General features: G+C 36.7%; 1 protein-coding gene across 1 annotated transcript; it reads left to right on the forward strand.

Moving 5' to 3' along the window:
- Window positions 1–1,663: 1,663 nt before the first annotated feature.
- LOC135690598 (uncharacterized) lies at window positions 1,664–24,065 on the forward strand. Its single transcript, XM_065208196.2, has 9 exons — window positions 1,664–3,106; window positions 7,147–7,472; window positions 11,600–11,694; window positions 13,913–14,069; window positions 16,188–16,254; window positions 16,811–16,864; window positions 19,153–19,397; window positions 19,990–20,188; window positions 20,964–24,065. The coding sequence occupies exons 1-9, from the start codon at window positions 2,836–2,838 to the stop codon at window positions 21,200–21,202; spliced, it is 1,653 nt and encodes a 550-aa protein (XP_065064268.1). The 5' UTR covers window positions 1,664–2,835; the 3' UTR covers window positions 21,203–24,065.
- Window positions 24,066–24,268: the final 203 nt, after the last annotated feature.

Consider the following 24,268-nt stretch of genomic DNA (forward strand, 5'->3'; position numbering starts at 1 on the left):
CAACTTGTCTCCCAATGACATTGTCCCGATTGGAACGTGTAACATGCAATTTATATGCAACATGCAATTTCTGTGTCGCAATTTTTCGCTCTTTCAACACCGTTCTACTTCAGGCAATGATCTAATTCTACTTCAGGCTGGTGTTTCTGTGGCCATTCCTCTGTATAACATCGATTGTGCAACTTGGTTGCAATGTTAGGTTTGACTATGTTTCTGCATGGTCTCAATTGATGTAAGTTGCAAATTCGTTGTTTCGTGTAACAAATCTTTGGAAGCCTCTTTAAGTACCATTGCGAGACAAGTTTCCAAAAGATTACATTGCGTAACACTAGCTCAAGTGTTCAGAAAATGCTGTCTTAAACAAAGGCAAGTTCTAATGCCATCACTGGCCCAGTTGCTGAAATCGTTTGAAAAATCGGTAGATTACTGCATCCATAAAATATCAAGATATTTTGCTGAAACAAACGATGTGTTTTTTCCAATAAATACAATTTTTTGATCTGCTATGAATCTCGATTTTAATGTGACATCTTGTTCGATACTAGCGCCACTGAAATGAGGGCCACTTAAAGATATTCAACAGTCCATCTTTTGAATTGATCCACACCTGTCCCAGTGCGATATCTCTAAAGAAAAAAACATCGGCATATCATCCAATCATTCTAAGAACCTATTGCTTGAGATATTGTTTTTCAAACTTTGACTCCAAAAAATCCATTAATGGTGAGATCAGAAGGTCGGTTTCTTTTGTTGAATTTCACGGAAAATTTTGACTATAATAACGTCCCAAACGAATCCAATATTTCATATTTATGATATTAAGGGTATTAAGCTCTTGCAAAACGACTCAACTTTTCATTCAACATTTCGCTAAACAATGTTGAGTTATGTTCAGTGTTGTTCAGCGTTGTTGAGTATGGGGTGGCCAAGCGACTCAACTTTTCAGTAAACATGTTACTCAACTTTGTTGACTCGACTTTGTTGAGTCGTTTGGCCGGGGCGTTAGATGAGATGATTGAAAAAGCTTTCTGCCGAATTTCGTAATTTAGATAGACATACATTTTGAAATAGCCGCAATATCTTAAGGGCTATGGCGAACAAAAGTACTATGCCACGTAGCTCACTGTCGTTTTAATGACACCCAACGGCGTAAAATTTTTGGTCAACACCCGAAGATACTCTTTTTAAAAGCGTTTTCGAAAACAAGGGTGCCAAATCACTCCCTTACCCTTTTTGGAGTTCTGAATTATGTGTGAATATGAAAAATGGCGATGAATGAGCAAACATCGTTTATGTGATAACACAGCGACTCCATGTTTTAACAATCTACTCTTTTTTCATAAGCAGCTAATTTGGCTCGATGTGCTTATTTTTTGGATAATTTGAGTCTTGAGCATTTTCATTTCAGCATTTACTTTTTTGCAGCTAAATACTATCCAACTTGATTTCAAGACCACTGGATAATAGCTTAAAATATAGCTGATAGAGCAATCCTGTATGAAAAGTATTAGTATTATTATTTTTAATCGTTTTGCATGACTATTTCAGTAGAAATATATACTAGATGATAAACCTTCTTGGTTTTTTTAAGCACAAGAAGAAATTTTTGAATTTGAAAATTGTTTTTGGTCTTGAGCTAGGCATGTTCTTTAGCTATTATTTTCAGAGTTCAAAGAACGCCTTGACCTTCCTCCGAATGAAATTTTGCCCAATTTTAATGGTCAAGCACTGCAAAGATAATGGTCAGGCAGTAAGAAATTTTTTTCTCGAAATTATTATGGATAAGACAGCCATATTTCTTCCAAATATTTGAGTTCATTGAAAACATTTTGATAATAAGCATTCTGTTTTAAAGGGATCTCTTTATATAGAAACTTTTATGAATTGTTTAATCTTTATTTAACTCCTCATTAGTTACGAAATTTTGTTGTCAATGACATGATTCTTTTTAAAAACGGATTAAACCTTTACTTTCTTTTTCGTAACATTCGAAGGTAGCTTCTAAGTGTCCAAGTTGTGTGCTTATCGAGTAGTTTTCTGGTGCCTTCAATCGTTCCATCGCTTTTCTTAAAACCTATTGCCCGTAGATACCCTTCATATCTGTCCCTTTCATTTTATCAATGATAACTTTTTATCATATTTGTGATAAGTGTACGAGGCTTAAATTTTTTGACATTGCTTAAGAGAGTGGGTGGGCGCTTGGAGACTGCAGTTTCTAGAGTTGATACAATCATTATAATCAACAATGAAACACGGAAAAGAGCATTAATATTCACCAAAAAGGTTTACAACCCTCCCTCATCCCAGTATTGCTGTTGGTACACCTCTGTACCCTTTGCATTTCGAAATATTAACTTCTTTCTCTTTGTAATATCTACCTATCATTTCAGGCATGCGTAGATCCTATTAGGTTCTATTTACTATAGACTTTGACAAAATAGCCGTTAAACTGGCTGTTTAGTTGTTGTTAAAACAAAGCAGCACAATAATCAATGTTGCAACCTGCTATGTCGTGTTGATTCATTGATACTGGTCCAATGCTTAGGCAGTTGAATATCGGATTTCTTCAATCAGAAAGCTACGCACCAGTAACTATGCCTTGAAATAGCCATTGATTGCAGTCAGCAGTTTAGCTTTGTCTAATACACAATGTTCTGCTATTTTTGGTGAAAAAGACTCCATATATCCGCTTGCTTATCAATCCTCCATCATATAACTTGCATGCAGGTGGTGAAGAGCCGAGCTATTTACTTTTCATAATCGAATAAAGTAACACCAAAATTTGATGTTGAGCTCGTGAGTTGACGGATACATGAAATTATTCAATGAGACGCAATGAACACAGAACAGATTGCTCTGGGACTTTTGCTACAATTGCTGACCGTATATTGTTCCGTTGGAGCGTCTTTGAACTGTACTCCGTCGATCTGCAAATTGCGTTTTGAGTTAGCTGATGAAATTCATTTGTTGAGAGGATATAGGGGTTGCGAAGATGTGTACAATTTCGACTGTATTTGCAACACAACCGTTGATGTCCAGTTCATCGAGCATCCTCCGTATATTTACATCGATCCTGCAACTAAGAATGTCGTTGGCTTGTTGCCTGGTAAGATATTTTTCTTTGCCTTTCGGTGGGCCTTTTCCTTATCGATATATAAATGCAGCGCATATCATTTGTTATCAGATTGATTCTGAAACTTCTATGCGGAACATTTAACGATAATGTCACTGAGCCTTAATTTATTACCTTTGTGGTAAGCTATACGGCTGTAAAAACGACGAGTAATAGGAAGTATAATCGTTCGTAATTCTGATGAGATTTTGTGATGAGATTTTACTAGTCGAGGGTTAGTGTACTGTTAATTAGGTAATCCATAAAGAAAGACTCTCGCAGCTTTAGTAGAGGATCTAAATTATATCGTTCTAGTCGCATTTCAAAGCTACAAGATTACAACACTTGAATAGGTATAAATTACTTACCGTTTTAAGGTGCAAACGAATCGTGTTTACGAACTTGACCATTGTCAGTCTGTCTAGATTCGGTTAGGGAATCTTTGTATGAAAATAGCACGGAAGAGCGGAAACATATATCATACCGAAGTTCTTTTCGTCCGATACTTAAGCTTCGGATGATGTCTGCAAACGTTTATACAATAAAGAGTTTCAGACAAAAAGTACCTCAGTATGATATGATATGTTTCTGTCTTCCGTGCTATTGAAATTCGCAGTACCAAGGCTCCTTTGGAAAACATTATAAGGGGTTGACGTTGAAACATTGATCAAATAGCCTAACAAAAAATTATTTGCCCAAATACTTCTTGTGTTTACCCTAATGTATCGTTTTAATGTATCCTCTTCAAGGTCTATCTCGTATCTTAGCTCGTTTTTTGCGTTGCTCAAACTTACAAAGAAAAACAACTTCTCTCCAAGAGAATTGGCATGACATAGTACGCTTGCCGAAAGCATGGTTAACCAGTATAGAGGGCAACCAATATATTTTGCAGGGTGGCTGGAATCATCATTTTCTGGGTCGATAATCGGGAATGGACAAATATTTGTGAGCGGTATTTGGAATCGATAACACCTGGAATCAGGAATTGATGGTCTGGAATCGCGAATAGGGCTAAAAACGTAGCGGGAATTCAGGCACCAGGGGATATGTTGGGTACAATCTATACATATTTTTTGAAGCATTCAAAGAGCTTCAATTTTGCTCAGTTACAACCAATACTGTTGGTTAGTTGCACTATTGTCAGTTCTTGTCACATTGCGCTCCAAGGATTTTCGGAATGGGTGGTAGATGCTTAGCTATTTTCCATTTATCGAATTCCTTCCTGGGCACCACAATGCGATTTTCGGATTCATTCATTTCTTGCAAAAGCAGTGACTTTTTTAGAGTTATTTTCAGCGATGAAATCTCCTTGATCAATCATCGTGGAGTTCTCAAAAAGCTTTGTCAAGCAAGCCCTTAACCCCATTTTCTCTTTCATGAAATAAGTCAATGCCTCAAAGAAAAATTTCCTCAAGAAGAGGAACAAAACGGATGAAAAAACAGCCAATTTATGAAGGCTAGTAAAAATATTTCGCCTATCAACATTTCATTTTCTTTTCAAATTTCAAAGTTTACTATGAAGGTGACGAAACAAAGTACCACCAGCTTGAGGAATAGATTTGTGAAAGTGTTTAGCCTACCTATTCAAATGTTTCATTTGCTCCAGACAAGGGGGCGGTTCAAAACAGTCTTATTGGGGAAGGGCTTCTAAAACGTAACTGTAAAACGTAATAGATCTTCATTGGAAAGTAACAATGGGTTTTTCAAGGAAAACTTTTAGGGACGGGCTGTATTATTCACTTGAAACTGAAATTGCTTTTAATGCAGTTTAATGTATTATTTTCGGAAGAACTAAGCTCGCAAAATGTACTAGTGGACAGTTTACAATGGGCTATTTGGGTCGTGAAAATTCTTTATGGTATTGAATCCGTCAACTTCTTTTTCAAAAAGTTACATATATCTTACCACAAAGCATTATGCTTGGGATCAGTGTCATAGACTCAGTCAGTGTTTTCAAAATTGGTTAATTATGTAGCGCAAAGTTAAAAAGTGTACTCCGGAACCCAGTATACGTTTTTAGTTGAATCTTTTAAAGAGAACTCTTCGAGGATTGTCTTCATAAATTGAAAGGCTTCAGTCAATAGGGATACCAGAATATCCAACCGCAGATGACCCAATATAAATCTACTAAGGTCCTTCTACTTCAAAAACTGCTTAAAGTATTGAAAGAACTTAGTTAAACCTTTTCATCAAATATTCAAAATAAATTCTCATGGATTTTTCATGCTTTATTCTAATGAAGTTTAAACTTTAAACAACGAACATCCCCAAACACAAACATAGAATAAACACTCTTTCTTGCACCGTTAAACATGTCATGTGGAAGTATAAACTTGTCGAGTGGAAGTAAAAGCTATTTACGTAAAAGCACAATCCATTGTCGTAATATGTAAACTTTGTTACAGGTGTATCGGGTCTGTAATATTATTTCTTGCTACTATGTAATATATGCTAATATAATGCTGTTTCTTGCTTCTTTTAGTCTAGTTCCTGGTAACTTTTTAATAATGGAATTAGGTTCGCTAATTCTAAAGCTACAATCTTAGAAAGGGCTGTCCAGACAAATCTCTATACACATGCCTGGTAGCGTTTAGCCTCGACCTACCTCCCCCCATTCAAAGTTGGAGCGTATGTGTTTTAGAAACATATATCCATAGAGGAGGCAGAGTTAGAAAAACATTACGGTCGCACGTCCACTGACCGGAGGAAGGTCCACGAAAAACGATGGAAGCTCCTATGACGCACCCAAGCCACAAGCTAAACCACAAGCCAAAATCACTTGCTATGGTTTTGTGAGGAAGGTTTGCCTTCTAGGATGTTTGTATCTAGAGGAAGGTTGACAACTTTTCTGGACTTTGGGAGGGGGGCGGTGAAACATCTCACCACCTTATGTCCGAGATTTTAGCTTCTGTGCTACAGATCATTCCTTCCGTTTTCGACACATGATGATGCTTTAAAGACATTCTGTGTGTGTACAGTAGAATCCCGTTATAACGTACTCGGTTATTACGTACTTTCGGATATAACGTACTGGTGTGCTTGGTCCCAGCAAAAGGTGTGCTTGGTTTTTACTTAACCTCGTTACAACGTACTTCGGATATAAGGAACTTAATACGCTGGTCCCTTAAAGTACGTTATAACCGGATTATGCAAATCCAAAAATTTTGATTATCGTTTTGAGTACACGCTTTTCGATACGGAGCTACTTTTCACAGGACCCACTAAAGATAAGAGCTTTTCAAGTTTGAATATTTTATCACTGCCAGCAACCGTGAATTGGGAAGCCGGTTTCATTCATTCGCAGTGAATGACATTGTTAGCACTTTGCATGTATCTTTACTTTGCAACTGTTTGTGTTTTTGGCCTTGCTTTCTAGCCACAATTTATAGCCACAATTTATAGTAAAACAACGAATCTCGATATTTTCTTGCATCTAAGCTTTTTCAAAGATCTAGGGGTTTCTTGCATAAGCAGATGGCGAGCAGGCTAAAAAGTTGTTGCAGACTCGACGGATCAGTTCGCATGAATTTCAACATAAAAAGCGGAAATAAAAGTCAAGCTGCTGTTTGGGGATGGCAATAAACTTGTTTATGAAATACACATTTAATGATCTGTTTTGAACAATAATGCCACCGTCAGGAACAAGAAACTCTTAAGGCCACATGCTGTCATCTTTAGATGCTAGCCCGCAAAGAAATTTTCGTTTCTTTGCTCTGTTTAATTACAAAGACACTAGCTTAACAACAGAACCCATCATCTCAACTGCGGAGTAATTTCTTTTAGACAAGGGGTCCGGTTATGTACACCAAAATCGTTCCTTTAAGGGTGGCACTAGATAAATTTCTTTTAAACTATTGCTGGGGTCCCTCTCTTTGCTTATAGCAGGAGCTCGAACCCCAGACCCTTGGATCTGTAGCCCGCGACCCTAATCACTGCGCCGTACCAATGGTATTACTATCTGCACACCTCAAGGATGATGGCATATCACATTTATTACATTTTGAAATAAAATGTGACACTTTTATCTTTCACAGGCATTCTCAAGCAAGCACTATCGGTGTGTTGCAACAAATGCACAAGTATCCGGTACTTGAAACCGTACAAAACGACTACTGAAGCTCTTATTATGTTTATGTCTTCAACTGTTCTTTTGCCATTTGTTACCTACTCAAATGCGAAGAAGGCTGTTGGCGATATATTCATTGCAACCATACCCACAAAAGGCGTCGTTTATATAACCAGCGAAGAAATAAGCATGAAACATTTCAACAAATTTGCAACATCGATCTCGTCCAACTGGCCCCTGTTCTGCATTTCTCTGCTTCTTGCAATAGATGCCGGCATCATTGTCTGGATTTTGGTGTGTATTTTTATTTATATTTTTAAGAAAGATTAAGGGGGGGAGGACGTTTTGTTTCTCTTTCCTATTTCCCTATCAATACTTCTAACTAGGATAAACGTAAATGAAGTCATAAAACAGATAGCTTTAAAAAAAGTATCAGGAAGATTTTTGCCATGTTCTCTAAAAGTATATCAATAGCATTGTACTTGGATTTTCGTTTGGGTTTCGCTCCATGATCCGTTAATATTGGGGCCACCAACTCCTCGAAAGCTGTTGAATTTTAATGTTAAATTTAACCACAAAGAAAGATAATGTAAAGAAATATATATAGTGAATTGGTATAGAAACTTAAGAACTTCGAGAGCGCGGTTTATAGATGCTAATATTAGGCATATCTGATGTGTTGCATGTTGAATACAGTTGACATCCGCTATCTTGACTGCCCGCTATCTCGAACATTCGCTATTTCGAACCAATTTCTGTTTCCCTTGGTTTTGCTATAGGGTTACGTATACAGAAAAAACGTTCGCTATATTGACTGCCCGCTATTTCGAATATTCGTTATGCCGAACCGTTTTCTGTTTCCCCTGGACGAAAAGTGTTCGCTATCTCGAACTTTTTTGTTATTGGTTATGTGAGAAAATTAAAAATACGAGTAAAAAATCTGTTTAAACGGCAGATGACAGTTAACAGATCAAAAAGACAGTGTTATAATACAATTTAAATGTTTTATTAAGTAAGTGATAACTATTCTTGCAGTCTGACAATAAAACGTTTTGACCCTTCTACATCAATGTGCAAGGGACGTACATGTCATCACCCTTTTACAATTGCATGACAATAACTGTACTGGTCAGCTCTCAAGAAAAAAAAGATTGTTTTCGCAAATTTCCCATTTTTCCCTTTGGTAGATGACCAACAATGTCATTGTTTTTCAAAACGCAAACGGCATACGTATCCATAATATTATCAGGTTCTATTGCAGTCTTTAGTTTTTCGCCAATCTGCGGTGTCCATTTATCTTGATAAGTATGATACCCTTTGATATAAGAATCCATTTCAATGCTTGTAACGACCGCGATAGGAATTTGGCCCTCAACATACACAATATTACCGTCAATTGTTACTCTATTATTAAGTCTATTTGCTGCACTCGCCATACTTTTAAAACCACTGTATACTAACATGAAGGTACTAACCAAAAGTAACAGGTTCAGATTACTCGCGTCACAGATTATAGAGTGAATGGCTTACAGGATTTACGTACTCTCGAATGCCGAATTAACGGGGGGATCAGAATAATCGGGGGGGGGGGGGGGTTTGGAAATGGTCTTATATAATAAAAGTCGGCATTCGAACAATCGGGGGGTGGGGGAGGCTGGACAAATTGAAAATAACACATTTTCGTTTTCTTTGTTAAACATGTTGTATACTATAATATAAGTGATGTTACTAATGAGCAGTACTCATTAATTTGCATGTACAGTACTCATGAATTTTGAATGCGTTTCTTGAGACTTCTCCTTGCGTTTTGGTACGAATTCTCTAACATATTTCTCGATGAAGAAAACTTGACAGACGTTTTGTACTTTTCAAAAATTATACATTTCATTGATTGATATGTAGTCGTCAGAACCGCCATCAAAGCTCAACCTTAGCTTCCTTAGCAGTCTCCCATCCAGTACTAGGAATTCCTTGAGTTTTTGCGTATCTGAGTACTGACTTGCTTATAGAGCACTTGCTTATAAAATAAAATGCGTGTATTATACTTGGCTATTGTTTGAAAATGAAAGTCTTGAAAAATCTTGAAAATCAGTCAAAACATGCGATTCGATTTGAGAAAGCAAAGCCAATTCAGTGCTCGCTCATTTCCTTTCTCGTGTACGGGTCAAGTAAACAAGTTGAGAAACAGTCAGAGAGTTCAAAGAAGCAATGGCAACTGCTACAAAGCGTTCTGTTACAAACAAGACTTTGAAAGAAAAGTACGAAGCACTAAAAGAGTTAGAGAAAGGGGCATCTAATAAAAATTTTGCGGAAAAGTACATTGTTCCCAAGAACACACTTTCAACATGAGTGAAAAACAAACAAAAATATTTGACGACTTCCAAGCAAGAAATCTAAAGTGCAGAAAAACAAGAGGTGGAAATCATGAAAACTCAAACAAGGCAATTTTCCAGTGGTTTCTTACTGTTAGAAGTCAATACGTACCTATTGGAGGCGCTGTTTTCAAAGGAAAGGCGAAGTTCTATGCAAAAGAAGCAGGGTTATATTATACGACTTTCAAGCGGCAGATGATTGGATTCGTCGTTGGCAAGAGCGATACAGTGTCACATTCAAGAAGAGTTCTGGTGAAGCAAATTCAGTCACTACAGAAAAGGTACCACCATGGAATGTGACATCATTGCCCACCCTGCTTTCACAGTACAAACTTGAAGATATTTATAATGCAGATGAGTTTGGACTGTTATATCAGTGTATGCCTGACAAGTAAATGCATTTGAAGTCTGAAAGTTGCATTGGAGGTAAGCACAGCAAAGTCCGCCTGACAGGAATGGCAGCTGCCAGTGCTGTTGGAGAAAAGCTTTCTATGTTTGAAATTGGAAAATCAAAAAAACCAAGATGCTTCAATGGGATTAGGTCTTTGCCTTGCCGTTATAGACATCAGAAAAAAAGCTGGATAAGTGGCGAATTGTTTCAAGAATGGGTAGAAGAACTGGACAACAAATTTCTGGCACAAAAACAAAAGGTTGCTCTTGTTGTCGACAACTGTCCAGCACATCGAAAAGTAGGAAACCTCAAAGCAATCAAGCTTGTGTTCCTGCCGCCAAACACAACATCTATGACACAGCCAATGGAATAGATCAAGGGGTAATCCAAAGTTTAAAGGAAAAGTGCCAAACAGTTTTGGTGCAGAAATACATCCGAGCAATTGATCAACAAAAGTCTCTACCAAAAATTAGCATTTTGGATGTAATGGACATATTAGCCGCATCGTGGTTCTTGGTATCTGAAATGACAAGCGTTAGCTGCTTTACCAAAGCTGGCCTTTCTTCCGAAAATCAATATCAAGCAGCATCAGACGAAGATGGCCCTTTTAAAGACTTGCTCCGTGAGCATTTCGTCAAAATGAATGGTGTTATAGAGACAGAACTGGTTAGAAAGAGAAAACAAATAACATAAGATGGTTATTTTTCTTAATGATTTAGTTTGACTTGTATTTTTGTATTAGTGACTTCATATGCTTTATTGCTGCCTGTTAAACCTTCCAAATTTGAACAAAATTTGATTTTTGGGGTCCTCCGATAACTCAAACATTCGCTATCTCGAACAATTTTTCGTTTCCCTTCAGACTTCGAGATAGCGGATGTCAACTGTACTACATTTAAACCATCTTTTGGTGGTACAAAACTTGAAAATGGCTTTGAAAAAAGCAAACGCCACCTCGGTCTTGCAAATCTAAAATTACAACTAAAACCTGCGATTCTGCTATCGGGCAGCATTTACTGGAAAACCCAGATTGTGCAAAAAACTATAAAGACGACGTGTTTCGGATTATTGGTAAAGCCCGATCGTCGTTCTACCTAGCAGTTTTGGAATCTATCTACATAAGCACGAAAAAACGGCTACTGTGTAGACAAAAGGAGTTCGTTTTCGTTTTCATCAATAGGCAAGCGGCACTGATTGGTCAACCTCAACAGTCATGTGCTCGTGTTTCTGATTGGCCTATTTCGATCTACAACTGGGTATATATATTTCCTAGCGTAGAGTTTTCGATCTATGTTCTGACGTTTTAAACTCTGAAGAGTGTCAGACGAAAAGTTTTAGTTTACTTAATGTTTGCTTTTTCCAAAGCCATGTACCACATTTGTTATGAATCCTTGGGATATATTTTCATACCGCTTTGAAAAGTAGATGTGACCTTAATGGCTCTCGCACAACCGGCATGCTTTGCGACTTAATTTTCAAAACCGGCCTAATATCGTACTGCATGAAAATGCAAGCACAGTCAATCTCTCAAGACAACTGCCGCTAAGCATGCCGGTTGCGCAAGAGCCTTTAAGGACTTCTAGAATTATTCATGGCTCAAGACAGCATATTTTACTGACATTCGTACAAAGACGTTTTTGCCATATTCTGTTTTCAAGGACTGTGGAAGAAATGGAGATGAATTTCCTCAAGACTTTTTCCATGGCTTCTGGGAAGGATTATGGTGGGCCTATGTCAGCATGACTACTGTAGGGTAAGGTTTTGATTTTTTGTCAATAACAAGCTTCTTCGTTTATTTTTTTCAATTCAATTTGATTTTATAACTTTTATGTTTTAATCATTCCATCCATCAAAAAGTAGCAATTATCTGATCTCTCCGCAATTTATGCAATGCAACAAGAGGAAATCGAAAGAGAATATTTTTTAAGAGTTGTGCAGCTTTAGATTGAACTTGGTTTACTTGGACGACAAGAATAAACATATCGTGCATTTCATTTGATACCTCTTTGCATAACGCCTGTTCATATAGAATTCGATGCAGATAGCCCATTGCGGTAAACTTTGAATTGATGAAAAAGCCAATGTGCGGAGAGAGAAATCTGACTGTCCAAACAAAACATTAAGTTTAATTGGAAAACTGCATTTTTCTAGGAATAATAGATTGTTGGAGATAGATATCCATGGTTTTCAAAACTGTAGTTCTTGCAGTTTAATTTTCTTTTAAAGACAAAAACTTTAGCAAATGATACTTCCCTAACGCAGGTTGTATGAAGCCAAAGAATTGGCTGGTCATGCCCTTACAGCTGACGTTAGAAAAGAGCAACCTTCGAACTAGCATGAAATTTGCCTGTCAAGGAATTTTTGAGTTCTGCGAAGATGGAAACATGCTAATGGGTTTTTCATAGTTCTGTAAAGGAATCTACGAGATTAAGATATTCCCGGTCTGTGCTTTCACTAATCGTGCCCAGCACGGAGTATACTATACACTAAATTCTTCTGACTCTTGCTAAAAATTTTAGTAGCTGCCGACCTGATCATGTTTTCAAGAAGCTTAGGAGACAGATTAAGAATAAAACCGATTACTTGCTTTGAATCACACATTTGTTATTGGTTACTCAGGATTTGCAAAAGCTGATTAAACAGAAGCCCTGGCGGGCTCGGTCTAAATAGCTTACTGCAAATGCATTTTAATTAATGCAAAAATTTCCATTGCACTTTGAAATCAGGCTGTTAACTTTAATACCTCGCGAGACTCCAAAAAGGATGGAATGGATTGTGGAGGTATATCTCTTCAGAAAACAGGCCTAGATTTAGGCTTAAAGCTTTTATGGATTGATAAATTGTCAATATTCTCATTGTCACATGGTTTTGCGTCTGGTAAAAATCGGCTGAAGTTTTAAGCTTTTGTGCTGCATTAAGCGTATTAAAAACGACTGTTGAAGACGCAGCTACTTCAAATATTCTCGTCTCTCATCCTTTAAGATGATGTCAATGACGTGACACTTTGTTGCATCAACCAGTGCGTTGAAAGGCACATGTTATTTCATAATCCATACATATCAATACAGAAAAAATATATATATAAAATGTTTAACAATTTGGACCTGTAAAACAAGCGGCTAACGAATAGGTTATTGTATTGTTGTACATGATTTTGCAAAGATTTGTGTATCATAATAGTTGTTCCATTCAAAATCAAAATCACTTCTTTGATAGGCAGCTAGCCAAGTGCTTTGCGTATTGACTGGGAGGGAGTGTTATGAGGACTGCCCGTTACATATGGTCGCAGTGATGTTCGATGCTATATACTAATTAAGCATTGTTCATTTAAATAACATACCTTGTAGGCAACCAACAGAGCTCATGTTTTTGTTGACATACGTGCGGCGTTCTTCAAGCATCCTTCTTTGAAACATTTTTATTTAACGCTTGCACAGCTACATTTATTAAGACTTTCCTATGTTATTGCCAGTGATAAAATGAAACGTTATGATGAAAATGCATGCTAATTCCAATATAATTGTTATCTACACTGTTACCCTTTTCTTTATAGCCTGGTGATATTTATAATTAAGGATCACGTAAATATATTATTGTATGGACTATAATGTAATGACTAGTTGAGATACAATGATTCGTAATACAGACGAGAGCCCTTGATCTCAATAAAGAGCTTAAATTTTTAAAGAGAAATCCCCTGGTAATTACAGTAAGGACAGAAAGGTCCTAGTTATTCGTACTTTCATAGGAAGTAAAAATTTGTTCAAATCATCGGTAGATTTGAATTATCAAAAGTAAAGATACCTTGTTGAAAGTAGAAAATCTTTAAATTAGAAAAAATTGTGGGATTTTCACTATGCTAGCATTATATTTGGGAATATGTGGCTAGAGCAAAGACATAGGAAACCATATCGCTAACATTTAGTTCTGCTTTCGTGCCAAATTCAACTTTCTAAATTTCGTTGTTGTAGGTACGGAGATAAGACTCCAAAAACATTAGCAGCGAGGGCCTTTGGAATCGTTTGGATAACAGTTGGCATCTCATTATCCGGTATTTTTACAGCATCTCTAATTACTGGTATGACCCAGTCACTGAACGATGGCCCAATTAACATCGAAGGGAAGACGGTAATGTTAATCTTAGTTTTCTCGTGTGCTAAACATCCTTATTGACAGACAGGCATGAATATGTATTTAATGCAAGTAATCCGGTCTACAGAGATCTCTGGATTACGAAATTCTGAGAAGGCTTATTGAGCGAAAATATGATTAGTGTTATTTTTAATCGAGTTCGCAGATCATAGTCTAAGACACTTTGCTTTCAGCAACAAAGGGAAGTTTTTGTAAGTATTCGAAATTTTTGTGATTATCCTTATGCATTTGTTTATTGAAAATGGATATCAAACCTGATTGTTCACAGGCAAAGTATTTTTCCACTTGTTCCTTTGAACTGCATAGGTCACTTTGCCATTGCTCCAAATACACACTATTGTATACGAAGCCATGCTATTCACAAATGTTAGAATTTATCAAACAATTATGGCTTGGTTTCGAATTCATTACTTTAAATTCGTAAGGTAGATTATAATGAGGCATTTAGATGTTCGATTTCATTACTTTTTAAATCGTTCTTTTCCACCTGAGGTATCTGCCCGATGGGTGCATCCTTTTATTTTCATATCCTCTTTCGTGTCCATGATTTCTCAGACAAAGGAGGGGGGGGGTTAAAACGTACCTCGATTTGGACATAGATTTCTAAAACTGGGGTCGTTTCACAGTGAAATCAGAGCGACTAAATGTAATAGTTTTCATCATAGAAAACTTAAGAATGAATCATTTATGTTTCTCATAAAATGTATCATTATCACAATTACAACAACAAATGAATGCTCAATCAATAACGGTCATTCTAAGGATGTTTCAAGGGTTTTACAGGCTTGGTACAAGTAAGAGGCAGAATTTGATAGAAGTTGGGGGGGGGGGGGGCTCAAAATGATAAGACTGTCAAAAAAGGTGATCAATTTCATCTCTGTATGTAAGCATAATTTCTCACCTTCCCCGGGTGCATACGATATCTAAAGAAGACTTTTCAGGAAAATGTGTCTATTATCTTGGTTTAAAAGACCAAGCACGTTGATGGATGCTACTTCTAATAAAGGACGAAATAGCATGCAACGTGACGGTCAACGAAACGGCCGCGAACAAGCGTTGCTAAATCACTGCATAACTGAACAGTGTGTGATGCAATATTCCCAAAAAATTAATGGCGGCAAAGGCAGGATGGGATTCTGCAGAGGGGCGATTGTCTGGTGAAGTCATAGCAACATGAAATAATACGTACTTTGTCTTGATCATAGTAAGGTGCAATAATGGGTACAGCTTTCATTAAAGTAACTAAAAGCCTAGTTTTTAGTGGAAAAAACACAAAAAGAAGAAGACACTTCTTTTGCGTAAGTTTTTAGTCCCCGACTATTTGGGAGTTGGAGGTGATACGATACGAAAGGCTTCGAAAATTAGCAAAAGCTTATTAAAAACAAGACGCTTGGACGTTTTTATTTCAATTCTAGCTTTAATTTTTGAAATTTTGAAAAAAATCTCCTTTCAAACAAAACGTAAATTGCCCTTGTCAGTTGATACAAAATAGAGTTAATAGATGCCGAGCAAACCACGGCAGCAATTCATTTAATGCATTGGTTTCGAAAGTGGTTTGATTTGAGCTTTTGATTAGAAAGTTTGTAGTCTTTGGCTTAGAGAAAAATGGCGGCTTACCAAAGCAACGAATTCTTTTTTTAGAGACCCTGTTTTGGTAATTTTTACTTTGTAAGATTCCCTTTTTGCAGAAGAGTATAATTAATCAAATAAGAGTAGCTCCAAATCCGAAGGATTTTCAGCTGCAAAAAAATTTTAGCGATTGAACAGATCATTCCAATTAAAAATACTAAACTTGGGATGCTTTCGGTCTTATAAAAGGTAGAATTTGGGTCAACTTTTAATGGATCGTTGGATGATGAATGAAACATTATTTTCAAAATAATAAGATAAAATTTAGTCTATTTCTATGTAGAAGCACTAGGGGGCATTTCTCAGCTGGGGTCTGCATCTTATCTTGTTCAGCGCCCAAAACTACCTTTGTAGACAAACTTTCATGCTGGTGTCCGATTTTGCACAGCATTTTGACTAACAGCCTTGATTACTCTACCGTCATATTATATATTCCTTTTATCTTGTAATAATGTCATTTTCAAGGTGGGAATACTTAATGCAACTAGATATGAGCTCACGATTGCAATGAGAGAAGGAGCAGAAATTAAAGGTAAATAAAATATATTGAGCAGTTTGTTCGTGCTAAAAAGATGACGACGGGACAGTGAATGTATCCTAAACTCAGGCATTAAATCATCAACGTAAAATGATTGTATCTCCATTCAGCTTATAGCTTGGTTACTTCAGCAGTTGTTTAGCAACCAAACAAGACTTGCTCAAAAATTCTTTGATCTGGCAATAACCGTCCTAGTTTTCTAAAAGTTATATAGGTTTCGTACAGCCAAATTGCACCTTTATTGTTAGTTTAACCACAAGGACGGCCGATGATAAAGGATAAAAAACTGGCGTTGCTTTACTTAACGTTATATTAAGTTATGTTAAGTTTCGCAACAAAATACAACAATGTACTATGAGACGTTTTGCTATATCAACTATTTCCATACTTCATTACAATTTATTAATGGAATGCAGTTCATACAACTCTAATCCAATATTTTAGGAAATGCTAAAATAAACAAAGTTAATTATTTATGCTATATTTTGCAGGTTTCTCAAATTTTCAAAAAAGTATGTTAAAATATGTAAGCGATGATTATTTATTCTAGGTTTTGCCACGTATCCAGAGTTGATTGAGGAAATGAAAAGTGGAAGGCTAAACGGTTGGTTTTCACTTGCTAAATTTGTTCCTTAAAACATTGTAACGTTCTGGGTTCTTTGCTAGCGTGGAGAAACTGGCGTGCTTAGGCCCTGAGGTCTAAGCCAAGTAAAACAACAGCGTAGCTAATAGAACAACGTATTTCAATCAGATTCTAGACAAGACTAACTATTATTATAGAACACACTGAATATACTAGAAATAGCTCTTGCTAGTACTGCCCGCAAACAATTAGTTCCTTGATAATGATTGTTTTGAAAATTTAGGTCAGGATATTCGAAGAAGACACCATCTTGGGTTTTCGCAATTTTATAAAAACAGCTGCTCTAGTTGATGCTAAACTATTCTTTTTATCAAGAATTTTTGGTGTTCAGTTTGCCTTTGATTTAAGTCCAACGCCCTTTTGAAAATCAGTAAGTTTTTCTAGGGTTTGACATTTATTTTGCGTTTTCGTGAAGCAAGGACGTATGAAAATGGACACGTGATAGAATGGGTACAGCTAAAATCGATTGCGATAAAGGATTCGTACAGCGATGTACAGGCTATAATCACGACAATCATAACTTTTGCTCGTACGGTGTCAAGTTTTTGGGAGAAAGGTGTGGCATTCGACTGGTTTTGATTCCCAAAACTTCGAATCAAAACTTCCATCCATTGCGGAGAACCGAGCTGTGATGCAGCACAGTTTTCGTGCCAAAAAAACCGAAGGCCTTTAACAGAGTCTTGGCAGAGTAACTCTCCGAAGAGAATTCCCTTCCGCACAAAGAGGTGGCGGTTAACGACCTCCTCGACAAAGCCGATTGATTGACAATGAAATTGATTGACAGTTGTCATGGCAGCAGAAAAGTGACAAAATCTGCTGACAAAGTGCTGACAACATGAACTGAAGCTTCCATATGCTACTTATACGCGGGGCAGACTATAAGCCCTTCACTCGCGCGCGAGTTGCGGGCAATTACATATTACAAGCGACAACCAACAGCGATTAATCATAATAACGGAAACTACACATAGATGTAAAACAATAGATACCTGACAACAAGATAACGATTGATAACAGATACATCACGCAACCCAACTAATTCACAAACCCTCACGTTACAATGGCAGCTCCTTAGTAGTGTATGCTTTTGCTTAATGATTGCAATTATGATTAACAACTGAACTCAGTTGCTTACAAGAAACTAATTGCATTCAGTTTCTTGGTTTTCCAAAGCGTGACATGAGATGATATGAAAAAGAAAACATAAGATGTCGAAAAGAGCTTTTCTTCCTGGTTATTTATTTCGATCATGTTTTGACCATGTTTTAATTAAATTAGAACTAGGTGCCCAATCGTCGAAAAGTATCATTCCAATCCCAACTTTAAAGGAAGAGTTTTCGAGCATTTTTCGGGCGAGGATTTTCGAGCAAGGTTGATGGTGAAGAGAACTATGTTTTCTTGATCTTTTGTTAATCTTAGGGCTCGGTCTTCTTATAGACTCTTAAAAAAGAAATGAGCGTACTTCATTGTAAGTTAGAATCAGTGTTATTCATGGGCTCCAACACAGGTTAGAAAGTGGGGGGCTAAAGGAAAATTTAACACCTAAAACAAAGGATTTTGTAAAACGGTCTATTGTTTTGCGTAATAACTTGGCCTTCCAGCCCCCCCCCCCTTCGTCGGAGGTCCTCTTATTACGATAAGAATCAAGGTAGTTTGATAGTAATGTTTGATCAAAAGTAGAACTAGGTTAAACCATTTTCAAACATAAGCAAGGCCGCCGAGAGAGGGGCAAGGGGGCAAATTGTCCAAGTGCCTCGAGGTTTAAGGGACCTCATAAAGAAATGAATTCTGTTTTGAAATGGAATAAATTAAATGTAACGAGATTATGCTTGTAAATAGTATAACATTCTAAACGAATGTACGGCTTAAGCCAATCTAAAGGGCGCGGTCGCAAAGATTTTCTGCTCCCTTCGCTTGTTGGGGGGTCACATCTGCTGGTCTTACCACAGGGCCTTCAAAATCTCTCGGTTGCCTTGAACATAAGATGCACGGTTTTTTCTATTTTTCCTTGGCGTCTATTTCGATTTCAATGTGTCATATTCTTTCAGAAAATGACCATGTTATTTACAACATGGTGTTTGAGAAAACACACGCAGGAAGTCATGTTTGTTCTTTGTTCATTCAACCATTTTCTTTTCATTCCTCAATATCATGTCACTATTTTATTGCAAAGTATTACTTGTAGCAAGTTCATTTTTCTGTTTCTTTTCTTGCTTTATACTTTTTAATGCGTACTGCTCACATTTCAGGAATATTAATGGACATCCTCGTTATGAAATATTACTGGACAGATTTAAAGAAAGATATTCCTGCCTTACACTACAGGCTGAATGCATTTGCCAACTCAGAAACAAGTTTTGGTATATTATTTTCTCAATCAGAAGACAACAAAACAAACCATGCATTGGGGAAATTTCTTGAGAACTTTTTCCTAGAAAATCGTGACAACATTGACGTCATTATTAAAATGGCTGAAAAGGACGTTACTAGGCCCGTAAGTATAGTGTTTGTTGTCAAAAACTTCCTTAACAAATTTCCATTACAAAACTGGCGGAAGGTGTATGTGAACTGGGACTAATCTGAGTAGTCTCTGTACATTCATCTCTGCTTTTAATTTATGTAACTGTGTTTAAATCTTTTTTATTTTTTTTATGTATAAATAAAATGATTGTGGCGAATTATGCATACATAGAAACCTAAATAATGGTTCTTAGGCAGTAAAAAGTTCTTACTTTTATAATATACTGTCCCTTTCCGTTAAAGTTGTCGTAGCAGCTATGAACCATAGTTAATCGCTGTTAATAGTTGATTGCATCTGATCATTGCTATAGAGACATGCTTGCAGCAAAATAAACCGGAAAAAATGCGGAAAAATAAATGTTTAGAGGCCATTTCAGCTTGTAACCAGGGACTATTTTCAATCACTTTTGAGGGGCTGATTGGGAGTTTTCCCGGTATCCTGCTGGGCCAAGCTGTCCCTGCAAACACGTTTATATTATAACAAGAAGACGCAATTTTGACAACCTCGTCATTATAAAACGTCTATTTGATATGAACTTTTCTAGCATTTCATTTTCCTTTCTTAGTTGGCAAAAGGGCTTGAGGCTGGGATTTATGACACTACAAAATCGATATTCAACGCACCTGACATATATAAGCTGTTGTTCAAATACATTGGTATAACAACCCTGATCCTGTTCGTTGTTGGATTCACTTTTGAAAAAATCAAAAATTATCTGAAAGTGTACTTGAATAAGCGAGGTGAAAGGAAATGCAGTCAACTAGGTACGTTAAAATTTGACGTGTGTATTCATTTGTTCATTGACTTTAGGCCGGTTTGCACGATCATATTCAGGTAAAATTTACATCATATTCACTTCACACTTTTTGTGTGATTATAGAATTTGATCGTGTAAACGACCTTACAAGTTGCTTGAAGTTGCACCAAGCAGCAAGAATGAATCCCTTTTGATTGCCTGATAATTGGCCATCACATTCGTTGCAAAAATGTATCTGATAATACTTGAAGTTATTTCACCCCAATTTAGACTATTTTACAACTTATAAAGCGTAAAATAATATCCGAAAAAGGAAAAATACCCAGTCCTCCATGACCTCTTAAAGTATCTATTTGATTGATAAGAACTTTGAATTCAATCAAATATAAACGATATACTGTGTGTTTGTACTTCATCATATTGTGGTCACATTGGCGTGTAAAAGAGAAGCCGTGAACACTATTCATGTCTTCATCTTTGGTGTCAAATAGTCCCTGATTGTAGTCAAACATTTTATCCCAGAATTTCATTGCCTTTTTTGTGTTTAGAGAAGGAACAAACTTGAAACTCTGACCAGTAACCCTATAAATGAAGAAAACGAAACTTGCGAATAATACGAGCAAATTTTTGTTCGCTAAGCGTTCGTTAAAACTTTTAGATCTCTACGAGGAAGTACCAGCAAGTTAAAAATGTGCAGATCCTAACGTATTATAAGTTTACGAAAGGGTCTAAAATATTCAAATTTGCAGCAGCTAATCATTCAAAGCATATGATTTTTTCAGGATCTGTATCAGACAAGTCTTTGTACACAGGAGAGACTAAAACAGCAATAGATCACACAACCGTGTTACTGAGAGCAAGGTTTGTGCGAGAAATGAAGGAGCTTGAGAAAACAGGTCACACTGATGCAAAGATAGTGAAAGACAGAGTGCTTTCAAGGGTTTTTCACTTTAAAGATATCAATGGTTGTTATGAAAACGAGGTCAAGACCGACGATATGCAAATGAATAGCGAGGTTTAGATAGCTGTCATAGAGTAGCTTCGCATGTTATCAGTTAAAGGTAAACTGGGTGCTGCTTTGAGAATTACCAAGCCTTCTTCTCCAGTTCATCGTGTCAACAGGACAGCAATGATGTGTTGCCTCAATAGATGATCAAAGCGCTACCAATGGCAAAAAAGAAGGCATTACCAGTTGCATTGTCCTGCCCAGTCTTGCAATATAGCAAAGATCATGCGGCCCAGGGGCGGATCTAGAAATTATTCTGACTGTCGCACACAAGGGTGTGGTCGGAAATATCATTCTTGACCACACCCATAGTTTTTAAGGATATTCGCCCCCTTCTCATTTGAGCAATCGACACGCACATTAAATTGGCTTTATTTAGAACGTTGTCAAACTGTTGTTTATTCCTTATCTGAGTTTTCAATTGATACTACAGAATCATTTGTGTTGTTTTTTAGCCAAGCGTAAAGCAAGAAACAACTTGAAATTCTTAAACGTATTGACACGGTTTTCCTTTCATAATCAGGCAAACATTCGAGTCGTCTTTCTCGATTTGTTTATGGTATACGATGACAAACCAGGCCACGCAAAAAATGAAAAATATCATTACAATGAATTTTCATAACTAACAAAATAGAACAAATGTACACAAATATTCACAAAAACCTGCACTTTTTAATAACTAATATTGTTTAATAGCTAAACCAAATCAGCGTGTAAACATGTATTTTACTCCGAAGAAACCCCTTCGAATTCAGGGGAATACCCAAGCAAGTAAACTTTACCCGGAAATATCTGAAAGCTGATAAAGAACTGAGAATCCACATTGAAAAAGTTCACTTTGAAAGTTTTGTCCAAATAAAAATTTTTCACTCTGCCAACGTCCTGAATATTATTTATTCGCCAGAGCCAAATCGCAGGTATCACCCCAGTCCAGTGCATTTATTGAAATTTGTAGGCCCTTGATCCATGGAGGAGGTAATGAATGTGGAAACTTGAAAACATCCCGTGTCGAATGTTACTCTGAAAATCTAGCGACCTTTGTCTTCCAAATTACCAGGTTTAACGTACTCGTTATACATGTAGCCAGTCGACTCCATAACACAAAATTCCTATTCCCCAGTGAAGAAATTCCCATGCCAGGCATAAATAAGCTCAAAACTGTACAAACACGCAATGAGGACAGATTAATCTTTGCCCAGTGGTGCGACCTTACTAAAAAAACATACTGTGCACCGAAGTTCGCACTATCTAGCAATTTGATTGGTTAAATATTTTAAAACAAAAGCTGTGCGAATCGGTGCGAACGTGCTACTAATCATACTGTGCACCGAAATACCCTAATCTAACTACATTGGTACCTTGTTGTCTTTTAGTCAGGATGCTTTGAGATTTGAATCAGATTGAATCAAGATCGAGATTGAATTAGAGATGGTGTTTAAGATTTTGCTTGTGTTTATGGCCAGGTTTGAATCATGCATGATTCAGACCTTGGATCTTCCTGCTCCTGCACGGTGTTCAGTTGTCAAATATAACTGAAGCATAATTCCCAAGCAAATACACTTAAAACACAAATGGGAAATTTGCCAATAAGCAAGAATGTTGTTGTTAAGGACGAGACGGATTCTTAGCATAATTTTAAAAGTTTGACTGTCGCATGTGCGAACGGTGCGAACGTCTAGATCCGCCCCTGATGCGGCCATACAGTTGGCAAGATGGAAGCATATGTGCCAATTGTATTGGAATTGCATTCGAATCCTTTGCAACGGACATTTCAGAAATCAGTTCCTTATGGCTGTTCCTCTAAATAGTTTTCCACTAAATTCTGGACCGTCTGTTGGTTTGCTTTCTCTGTTCTTAATACGTATTACTCGTAAATGAACCAAGAATTTACTTTCCAAATAATGGAAACTGGTACTAAATGATCGGAAGCAAGAGTTTTCATATAAAAGTGATAACATTGAAGTCTTAGAGCCCGTGTTTGAATTATAATAGCCATCTTTATTGAAGCCCACAAGCCACAGAAAATAATGGGGACTCATGAAGCTCTGATATCAGCTCGAAAGTATACTGAAATTTGAAAAAAATTGGAAGAAAAAACCAAATTTTAACCAACCAAAAATGTTACCGTAGAAAATCAAAACCAAATGTCCCCTGTTTGTATGTTGGGTAGTATTTCTGATATTTGGGATTGGATATTTGTTAAGAGGCATATTCATACTGGGCGTTAGTGAGGATCTAACCACTTCTGGGAGTCGTTGGTGGTGGCTTATTTACTTTTAGCAAAATTATGTGATTATTTGTAAGGCTGTGGGATTATCAAAAAGCAGATTGTCGGTTAGGAAAATATCTGCAAGTAATTAGGTCGAATAAGCAAATCGATACATATTTGTCATCCAAAAGCAAATATTTATCGAAAACTTTTAAAAAGCTACTGGTGGTATTTTGCCGATCGCTTTTGTAATACTGGTTACATCCCGCTGTAGCTACTATTTGTTAGATGTACTTCAAGGACCGATGGTGTTCGATAAATAAAAAACTATACTGGTAAAGAGGAAGGCCTTAAGTATTTTCGTCAAAGTTACAAATGAAATTAAAGCTTCGGAAATTAAATCAAAATCAAAAGAGCTGTTCTGAAAGAATGAAAGTTGTTACATAGTTATTCTGTAAATATAGGGTGACAAAGTGCTGTTAATAGAATTAGCATCTCACAGTAAATGATCTTATGAGTTTTTTTGTGCTTGCCACCCGAAAAATTTGTACTTTTTTGGAAAAGAATTTTCATTTTAAGAGCTCATTTAGCGTTGTTCTCTGCTGTGTAACAGTACCGATAAAATTTCAGTGTAGTACATATAAAATGAAAAGCTTTGTTGAATGTCAATGTTGTGTGTGTTTTTTGGCACAATGTATTTTGTGCTTTGTTTTCTTTCATATTGTTTGAGCGTTAATTTTGTTTAAAAAAACTGCCAAGAATCTTGTTATTAAAAGTAAAGGTTTTATTGATTAGAAAGAAAAACAAGGTCGCTCTTCAAAATATTAACAAAGTGTAAAAATGGCTACTTTTCACGAGAGAAAGGCTTAGGT

The sequence above is a fragment of the Rhopilema esculentum genome, chromosome 4 (genome assembly GCF_057945365.1).
Source record: "Rhopilema esculentum isolate cy_ngs chromosome 4, ASM5794536v1, whole genome shotgun sequence".
NCBI lineage: Eukaryota > Metazoa > Cnidaria > Scyphozoa > Rhizostomeae > Rhizostomatidae > Rhopilema > Rhopilema esculentum.

What these genes read in the sequence shown, in the direction of transcription:
- LOC135690598 (XM_065208196.2), top strand. Translation starts at nt 2,836, where the DNA reads ATGAACACAGAACAGATTGCTCTGGGACTTTTGCTACAATTGCTGACC. An exon ending in GAAAAGTGGAAGGCTAAACG is followed by an intron (nt 16,865 to 19,152) that starts GTTGGTTTTCAC and finishes CTCACATTTCAG; the next exon opens with GAATATTAATGGACATCCTC. An exon ending in AAAAGGACGTTACTAGGCCC is followed by an intron (nt 19,398 to 19,989) that starts GTAAGTATAGTG and finishes TTCCTTTCTTAG; the next exon opens with TTGGCAAAAGGGCTTGAGGC.